At 43.9% G+C, this 10,074-nt stretch overlaps 1 protein-coding gene across 3 annotated transcripts; it reads right to left on the bottom strand.

The window, feature by feature from the left end:
- Positions 1-816: 816 nt before the first annotated feature.
- On the bottom strand, positions 817-9,758 carry MED22 (mediator complex subunit 22). 3 transcript variants are annotated; one of them, XM_050926814.1, is made up of 5 exons: positions 9,642-9,758; positions 8,939-9,081; positions 7,191-7,271; positions 6,414-6,622; positions 817-1,738 (listed from the first exon to the last, which is right to left on the bottom strand). In XM_050926814.1, the coding sequence occupies exons 2-5, from the start codon at positions 9,059-9,061 to the stop codon at positions 1,546-1,548; spliced, it is 606 nt and encodes a 201-aa protein (XP_050782771.1). In that variant the 5' UTR covers positions 9,062-9,081; positions 9,642-9,758; the 3' UTR covers positions 817-1,545. The 3 variants fall into 3 exon arrangements, with proteins under 3 accessions (XP_050782771.1, XP_050782770.1, XP_050782772.1); XM_050926813.1 differs by having other exon boundaries at positions 817-1,744; XM_050926815.1 differs by lacking the exon at positions 817-1,738 and having other exon boundaries at positions 3,112-6,622; positions 9,642-9,757.
- Between the last annotated feature and the right edge of the window lie 316 nt (positions 9,759-10,074).

Genomic DNA, 10,074 nt, shown 5'->3' on the forward strand with positions numbered 1-10,074 from the left:
TCAACCCTTCTGCAAAGTCAAACTTCAGTGTCAGCAGGAAGAGGCACTGGAGTGGGGTTTTGCTTTGAACATTTGGGGAAATGCTCTTCTCATTACATACACACACGTAAGATTCTCACATCACCCTCCCCTTGCAGCTGAAAACACACACTTTAAGAATTATACAAAACCAAGTTCATTTTATTCAGCCATCTACTTACAAAATAAATGGGCGGGGAAACAACCCCCGAGAGAAGTGTGAAACTACAGTAGAATACTGACCAGGGATTTAATTGCATTCTGGGTACACCAGTAGTTCTGCAATGTTTAGACATTGATCTGTAATGTTACATCCCATTTCAAATACTTTCTTTCAATTACACAAGTAGAATTAGCTTAAATGACTGTAAGGAGGAAGCTGTTTGCAGTGGGCCCAGGACATGAGAGAGAAGGTGGGTGAAATAATATCTTTTGTTGGATCAACTTCTGTTGGTGAAAGGGACAAAGCTTTCAAGCTACACAGAGCTCTACTAAGGACAGTGAGAGTTGAGTACCCAGGTGCTACTAGATAGCTTTGACTGAAGCACCAGAAATAGTTTCTTAAAAGGAAAAGGAAATTGCACAGAATGGTTTCCTAGTTAAGAGGAAGCAAAGACCTTCTTATCCATGAGCACCCATCAAACCGCAACTCTCCTCACTGTCTTTGATTAAACAGCACTAATCATTGCCCAAAAAAATAACTTCATAGCAGCTTCACTGACCATTTGACAGAAAAATGGAGTCTGAGCACCCACTTGGGTGCCAGAGAGTCCTTAATTCTAATCCTGGCTGCACTGCACTGCTGCCTTGGTTTCCCTTGCACTTCAATGGGAACAGTATTTATGTCTGTGGCAGGGGTGTTCTGGGGAGTCCAGGTAGCTTTAGCTCTCCCATCTCAGTAGTTTCTGAACACAAGGATTCAAGTTTGCAAAGCACCTTGAAGGTGAAGTGTTATATACACATACTGAGGAGGTTATTATTTTTGTAAACTTCAGCGGAAGTCATTTTAGTGCCACCCCAGAAGAGGCAGAGGCTGAGAATACTGACATAGGAAGCACACAAATGTTGATTAACTTGAGTCTTAGGAAGAATAAATACTGAAAAAAACCCACCCTAAACCTTGACCCACATTTCCTATTCAGGACCAGAATACGCTCAATTCCTGTTCAGCACAACATGTTCCCAACCCGGGATTCACATGGAAACAAACTCCATGCTCCTAATGGTCTCTACATGCAGCTATCATGCGGTAACATAAGACAAATCCTAGCTCAAAGTTACTATAGCAGTCATTGTCCTATTGGCCTATTACTTCTACCATAGCCCTATGGTAACACTTTCTCAGACATGGCTCAAGAGGTGAAGATGACACTGCTGATATCACTGAATGGCAGCAGCTGACCTGTAAACACAACTACAGTACGTTATTCCGGCAGTTGGAGAAGGTTGGCTCAATACAGCAGCTGGGAAGACTCCATCAGCTCAGCACGACTGGTCTGAGCGTGCTCAGCGGGCACGGCATCCTCTTCAGGAGTGCTCCGTCGGGCCTGCCCCATGCCCGTTCACGTGAGGGTGTGACGGGGTTGAGGTCTGAGGAGCCGTAATGTTCTGCTCTGCCGTGGCAGCTGCCAGAGGCATGGAGAGACCTTCAGGGGAAAGCACAGCAGGGTCTTCTCTCCAGTAGGCTTCGCACAGAGGAAGATCATTGGTGTCACATAGACTGTAGCTTTCCAGAACAAGCCACCCCAGTAAGGAGAGACAGCAGGTGCAATCAGAGAGGGGAGGGGGAAAAAAAAAAAAAAAAAGAGGAGAGGGGAGAAAGCAAGACAGAAGCAAAGCGTTAAGAAAATGGCAAAAGCATCCATGGACATAATGTTTGTGGATTATAACTTTATCATGAGTCTCATGACACTGATGTTCCCTAACAGGGCTCGGACTGGTGTGTGATCTCACTGCCCTGAGAAGGATCAGGGGTCGTTTCATTGAAGCCAGCAGCGTTACTCCAGTCTGAAATTGGCGAGTGGGTCCACTCTAATTCCCATTCAAGTCAAAGGAAAGACACCTGGGGCAAAATCCCAGCCTCATTAAAGTCAATGGTAAAACTCCTATTCACGTAAGTGGGGCCAGGATTTCATCTCTGGCAATTTCACTGAGAGTTAGATCTGGATTCAACTGAGAGGAGAATCAGGCCCTTTGGCCCTAATTTCACTAGTGATTTTGGGTGCCCAGCTTAATACACCTGACCTTGATTTTTTTAGAAAAGCAGTGTGTGCTCACAGTTCCAGCTGCTGGGAACTGTGAATACTCTGAACCTCTCAAACTCAGGTCTAGGATCTAAAAACTAGCAGCCACTTTTAAAAGTTTGGGCTGTAAGTATTTAGAATCAGGGTTATTCTTGATTTACCACGGGGCAAAAAAGTACTTTAGGAGCATTACTACATTGTCACTGAATTGCTTGGAGGTCTGTATTTGTAAGATCATCATTCCATTCTTTTTGTTAAGAACTAAAAAAACCCAAAGCCTCAATTCCCTTTTCTAGTGTTATGACTAATAGCTAAAAAAGTTATGTGCCAAAAAAAGGACAATCGATTCTCATGCTGCATGATCACTGTGGGGGGCAGGAAATTCCCTGCCCCCCATCTCTAGCATTACCAGATTGGCAAAGATTTATGCCTTCTTCTGCAGCATTTTTGCTCAGATTTTCACAAGTGTTGATCACCTGCAGCTTCCATTAACTTCAACAGGAACTGTGTGTGCTCAGCTCTTCTGAAAAAGCAGACGACGGTGGTTGACCACTGCAGGGTATAAGAGTAGGTGGACCAGTAGGGTGAACAGTTCTGACAAATCCTGGGTTCCTAAGCTAGTGTCTATCTCTTGTCCATGTGTTGTCTTGGTCCTGCTCTGAAGTTTGAGGTAGATGAACAGTGGCAGGGTATAAATCAAAATAAAAAAAAAAAAAAAAAAAAAAAAAAGGAGGAAAAAATGCTGGAAGAGAGGAAGGAGCTGCCCATGCAAGAGACACCCAGAGATGGAAGTGAGTGCTGTAACAGGAAGTAGCTTGTGTTCAAAATAAAACAAACCCAAGAGGTTCAGTGATTTTCTTGTTTCTGTTTTATTTACCATTAATAGACTCAAATAGAGATTTATGGGAAATATTTTAAAAGTAAAATATATATAAAAAGAGACTAAACACTTTGAACTGAAGAGACGTGTCTAGCAGGTTGAACTCCAAACCCATTCTCCAGTCACCAAGCCGTGCTCTCAGAGAGATAGGAGTGTGAACCAGGAATTCAGAGCTCCGGCCACAGGTGGCTGGATAAGGAAAGCTGGAGTGCACGGGCTACAAGGAGGTTACTGATTTAAAGCACTTGGGTTTTGGCAGTTCCAGAGAATTTACCCAATGCCAAGTCAAATCATCTCTTTTCCCGCAGTCGCCCAGCTAGGTTTGCTAGAGAGAAGGGAAGGGCGTTTACTATCTGGGGCCTTTGCACCATCACCAAGTGAGGTCCCTTCATTGAGGTATGAAGGCTTTTCACTCCATCCTTCAGTGTCTACGCAAAGCAAGGCTGCCACTGAGGTATGCGAGAAGGACTGGGGCCTAATTATTCCTGAATCCACCAACCATTTCTGCTGGATCTCAGCCCCTCATGACTGGATCCCAGAGCACTAGGGTCTGGTGTTCAGCAGACTTCATACAGGAGGACTACTAAGAACTCTTCAACCTAGAATCCAGGTGGAATGCAGCTCTGGAAAGGAAGTGGGCATCTCTCATTCTCCTCCCTCCCTTAACCCCCCTGCCCCCCCGAAAGTTATTCTAGACCTCAACTTTTACACTACAGCTCTACAGCCAGTAACCTCAAGTTCACAGTTGTTACGGGGCTCTGCAAGGCACCATCCAATCTCACAGTGGAGAGGACCCTGAGGCTTTGCTGGATGTGACCCCAAAGGAGATTCTGGGAGGCTGATGCTCAGGATTAAATCCTCCCCTCCTCCCCCAGGGCTACACTATTGGGACCATGTGGGAAGGCACCTGCCTAAAACACAAAAGCACAAGTTGCTTTGCAAGATTCTTGGCTTGCAAATTTCCTCATGAAATCAGTATTTACCAGCAAAAACCCTACAGACATGCAATATTTATCAGTATATAGAGCAAGAGCATCTTCCAAACCCCTGGTACTGTGATAGGAGTGAGAATATGCCTTTCCACGTGACACCTACCCAAAAGCACAGAGTCTAAGTCTATAGTCCTCTCACAGACAAGCAGTGACGTCAACAGGAGTTTTGTCTGCAGAAGGACTTGTGGGCCCTAGCAATACACAGGAACCAGCTGGAGGCTAACAGACTGGGTGCAGAGAATGCAATGCTCTGCAGCTTCACCCAAAGGGACGTCAGGAAACAATGTTTCAGGTGTTAAACTCTAAAGCTCTAACTATTCTGGATGGTGAAAAACAACCAACGGAAACCAAAGATTGGGAGAGCAATTTGGAACAGTGGTTGTGTGAAATCCTACTGTCCTGTTCCCACTGAAGTCAACTGCAAAGCTCCCATCAATTTAAGTGAGAGCAGGATCAGGCCACTATAGAACAAAATGATATGCCTGATCTTAGGCAGTACAAGGAGTTGACAGCTACTGAACCCTAGCTGAGCTCTCAGAATCAGTTTCATGTCACCCTCTCCAGGTACACACTGAGTCTTGCATTTACAGCCATTTAAACACAATTAACATCCTACAGCCACGTGTAGTTTAATACAAAATAGAAACACCTTTCTCCACATCAGACAGTAAAATTCTGTTAAAAAAATCCTTATGGTTCTATAAAAGTACTTTGAATAAGCCACTTGTGTCTATTTAAACACTCACATGTTTCTTTGGTGCAGAAATAAAGATTGCATTAAATCTGTAGCTGATGGCACATGAAGAAGAAGGAAATAAGTGCTCAAGGACCAGTGGATGAAACATTAGGTGCAGCTACAGGACATGAAGCGCCATTAAAGAGACCATAGCTCTATACTCAAGGCAAGATTTCCCACCACATGAGCACTTCATATTAGAAACAGAATAAGACTGGACTGATTTGGTGCAATGAGGGGACAACCCCTCCGCTCCTGCTTAGACAGCAGTTCTGCTAGGAATGATGGCTTAGTGCAGTTTCAGGACTAGGTAGATAAGAGACCACACCAGCATGGTCAGAACCCATTGGTCCAAAGATTAAAAGAGCCATTTTAGAATTACTCGTGTACATGCCAGAGCATCTGGTTACAATGTCACATACACACATCACAGGCTCACATTTGGGTCACCATAACCTCACACACCCCTGTTCGACCACCACAGGAGTGGATGTTGTCTATCAATTTATGAAATAATAAAGTCCTGACCCAGTTAAGACCTGAGGTTTTCCTTAGATCAGTCAGCATTGCATAACCCTACTCAACTCCCTTTCCACTCATCTCCAAAATATTTACTGGGTCTCTCACTGTCCTAAGACATCTTTTTATAATTGTTGCTCTCTTTTTCCCAGCTATGAAAGGTAAATTTTCTTAAAATAATGCATCAATTTTAAAGGGACACCGTTGGGCTAACATTTGTTTCTAAAATACCTGCATTACCAGTAAATTATGGTCTGATTTTCAAAGTTCCAGTTGACTCGAGCATCTGTAACGATCACTAAACCATTTTTTTTAATTCCCTAAAATAAAAATCAGCTTATCAAAGCTTATTAAAAGTGAAAGAAGTTTAAAGAGCTAGTTTGCTTTTCACTATTTATGCTGTTGATTAACTTGTCGCACTTCACCGACCTTGGACAGTGCAACCGAGCTAGACCCTTTCAGATCTGATTCTGGAAACTTTCATTTACTGGACCTCATTAACTAGCCACGTTGGGGGTTGCAACCATATTAGGAGAGAAAAAAGTATGTATTCACCAGAACTTATGTTCTATTGAAAGTCTTTAAAAAGATTTCACAAAAGATACATTAGGGGTAGGTTTTACAACAAAAACTCGCCAACCCTCTCACTCTGCTAGAGATAGAAAAATGCTGATTCTAAGCTACTTGATGATGTCCCTTTAGTTCAGCTTACATAGATTCCAGACAGTTGGTGGTGGTGAGCTATAAGGAATAGGCACGTTATGTAGTTAGGACACTTGTGAAAGAACTGGCACAGAAAAAGGCTCTTCCTCATACCAGCCTGACTGCTTAGCATCTCGATGGCTTGTTTTAGGTTGTAGAAGACAAGTTTGATCTAATTAAAAACACAGGTGTGAATTTTAAGGGGAAATATCCATTTAGGCTTGTGTCTTAAGGACCATCTGCTCTCCTATCCTGTTTCTCAGAAAGTGCTAGAGAAAAGAAGAGGCTTGTTAGTACGTGGGAGTCCATGGCCCTATTTGTACCTGGAAGAGTAATATTCTTCTTCTAGTTCGTACAGGTCAACAGAAATCTCATCCCTCAGCGAGATCAGCTTCTTGTCACACTCTTCCTGCAGGCTCCGCAGCTGCTGGTTACGCTGGTTAATGGCTTCGTTCACAGAGGGGAAGTCATTGAGGATCAAGAACTGCTTCAGGTCAGACACAAGCTTCATAAGGGACTCGCCTGCTCGGACCTTGCAGGGTGGATAAAATATTAAGCAAATGGGACACAGAGTGACTTCGGGTCCTTTACCATGGCTCTGCAACATGATCTGCTGGGCTGCTCCCTCAACGCCCCACCCCCGATACCAGACTTTGCAACATGGGAGCAACTTGGCTAAAATGCTAGCCAAAAGCCTGCAGTACCAGAGGAAGAATGCAGTTGTCCATGTACACCAGGGGCACTATGCAACCTTCTGGCACTCTATGCACGAACAATGATGTTCTTTTGTTCCACTGGCAAGCACAGCCATCAGTAATATAAACCCAGAACTATATATGTTTTGGTACCACTCAAAGGCAAAACTGGGCAGCTCTAAAAGTGAAAGTTCATCAGTTTGGGTCCCAACCCAAAGCGAAATCCAGAGCAAACAGAAAAATCGCTGCCTTCCTATGCCCAGGGAAAGCCACCCAGTGATGATTACACCTCTTACAGCAATTGACATTAGTATTCTGTGTGCTCCTTATGGATGTTGTAACGGACCACAGAGCACACAAGATCCGCTATGCAGCACGCCTGCTTGGCACACGAGCTGTACTTACAATGTTGGCAGCTCTGACATTCATCTCGTAGTTGTCCTGCTCACTCTGGGTCGCTCGAGAGACTTGGGTTTCATCTTCAATCTAAAAATTAATTTTAAAAAGCCATGTGTCTTCAGCTCACCCAATATTTCTGCATCCCAGAAGAAGTTATTATTTTAAAGAACAGCTTGTTTCAGTTCAAATCACATATAAAAAAGGGGCTTGTGTCCCTGATCCCATCTAGCAGATGTTTTTGGTAGGATCAGGGTTAGGAGTGCACCATTTCTTGATTTCCCATCTTTTCTTTCATGTTAACCAATTGCTGTTCACTTCTCTGTTTTCCTTAGACTGTCTTCTTTAATTCTTCCCACCATTGATTTTCCAGCACTCCCAGCTTGTTTAATTGGACTGTTTTTTGAAAACTGAGTAGCATAATTTGCAGCTGTTCACTAGTAACCTGCTAAAAATAACTGTTAAAAACTCAGGTGGCCAAATTTGGCATCAATCTACCCTCACCCCATGTAAAGCTATTAAAGTCTCATTGAAGAATAAGACTAAGCTTGGCGTAGATGCAGGACAGATGCGTAACTGCAGAATTTGACTCCAGGAAGTGCTGAATCTCTATGACTCACCTAAATCTGACTGTTCAATTTTCAAATACAGCCTCTTCCTGTGAGCTGGATTGGTATTTCTAGCCTTCAGGGTGTAATGATCATTCTGAGCAAAATTATTGGATCTACGTTTATATTTCAACCCATGTTACCTTAGTATTTAGTCCTACAAATGTATAATTAGGGTGCAGGTAGTCCCACTGACTGGAAAATCGGGGCCTAAATTATAATCTTACATTTTTATGGTGCCTTTCATCCAAAGGGATCCCAAAGCACCTCAAAAATTATAAACAAGGATCACTTTTCCCCAGCACTCAAAATGAGCCACCTCTGCTCTAGATTTCAGCTAAAGAGCTAATTAGTCTCTATTAGTTCATTCCAAAACAAGGAGTCAGGTCAGAAATTCAGGAATTTTCTGATTATTTACAGTTATTTTCAGGATGAAGAGATCTATTCTTTTGTTCAGTGTGGTCAGAAAAACCCCGTCTGCAATGTGTTGCCTTTTCCACAGCGGCTAATTGGCTTTGCCTCACCCACGGGTGTTTTACATAAGAAAGTTGGCGTAAGAAGGTGGGGACTATGCTAGTTAGTCACAGGCCAGAGGATTGTTCTATATATTATAGGCTAGGAGAATGGTTAATAAGTCCAAGTAAAAAGGAGGAAGAAATATAGATACACCGATTTTGTAGTGACAATGCAAGTTGACAAAGGTTTAGAGACTCCACAGCTGTAAAGGTATTACAAGCTGAAGGTTATTAGGAGTCATCTCCAGGATGTAAACATCTGGGGTAAGAGTGTTTTGATATATAATTGTTAAATGTGAAGTTAGTGGAGGAAATTTGTTCCTTTAAGTGGTGCAGGAAACTGACTCTTCTCAGATAGCTTCCCTAAATCTAACTGTGGAAAGGATTATTCTTTTGAGGGAATGTTATATTTATGGGATGTTTAAAAATAAATCAAGCTTTACATGACCTACACTTGTGTGTCTGTTCTGCACAGACATTTGTTCCCTTGTTTAGGATTAGAGGGACTCTAGTGGTTCTTCTAACTAGTGGAAATAAACCGTGAGTGGGCTCTGGATGGACTTCTATACCCACGCCTCACTCTGACAGCTACCAAATGGGTATTGACTTCATTGGCCTTCTTTCAAATGCCCACCTTAGCAGTCTTGATGATCTCTGTGAAGTTATCCATGATTGACTTGATGTCATCTTTCAGCCTCTTGTTGTAGGACTGTAGGAGGGTTTCTTTACTCTGGGGCAGGACTCGTTGTTGTGACATTGTGTTAAAGTAGATTGGAACTGAAAGGCAGGAAGAGATAACATCTGTTACGAGCCCCAGCTCAGGGGCTGCACAACATATTAAATCCCAATAATTCCCATCACAACATTACACCAGCATATCTAAATGCTTTCTGTGAAACTCCTAGAGTCAACACCTCACAAAGCCAATCTCTTCTCCCTACTCTACCCAGGGAGGGTTGTAATTCTGTTCCCACTGACCAGCAAGAGCAGGACTGGGCGATTATACAGTCTGAAATCTACACAACAGTTTAAACAAAAAAACAGCTGAGGCAAATAGTTACCGTCAGGAGCCCTTGAGAAAAATTATGGGGGCCCACAACAGATTTCCAGGCAGCATCCTCAGCAAACTGGCTCCCTGGGAACAGGAACGAAGGTCCCCTAGCTAAGCCCTTTAGTACCCAGTAGCCTCCCTGATTGCTGGAGTGAGTGTCTACACTACAGCACTGGAGGCACGACTGTGCATTAATTTACAGCCCTCCAGCAAGGTCCATCCACCTGCAACCTCCCATGAAACGGCCACTGAGGGCCGTGCATGCTGCGGGTTCTGCTCTACTCACCTAGCTCGGTGCACAGGCATTGCCGGTCCCAAGCCACCAGCTTGGTGTCACCCACCCAGAGCTCTGCTGCTCTCAGCCATGCTGCAACCAACCACCTCTCCTGATCGTCCCACCCGCCTCCCCTGGATTGGTCTCCTGCGCGCTCGTGGTTGGCTGCTGCGGACGCCAATCCTTTGCCCCGAGTTGGGACCTGTTTCAAGTAGAGTTGAGAGAGCAAGTTTTTAAAGGAGCAGCAGCAGCAAGAGAGAGAGAGCGCGTGAGTCCGTCTGTTCTCCGACTTGCTCGGACACTAAACGTCTGCAGCCCCTGCTCTTTAAAAATGCTCCAATCAATTGCTCTAGGGACGTGCATGCAAGGTGGAAACTGCAGAATTTCTCCAAACTGTTATTACGGGGGGCAGGGGGTACTCAAACTGGGGGTTGGGACCCGTAAG

Source organism: Gopherus flavomarginatus, chromosome 17 (assembly GCF_025201925.1).
Source record: "Gopherus flavomarginatus isolate rGopFla2 chromosome 17, rGopFla2.mat.asm, whole genome shotgun sequence".
Classification (NCBI taxonomy): domain Eukaryota; kingdom Metazoa; phylum Chordata; order Testudines; family Testudinidae; genus Gopherus; species Gopherus flavomarginatus.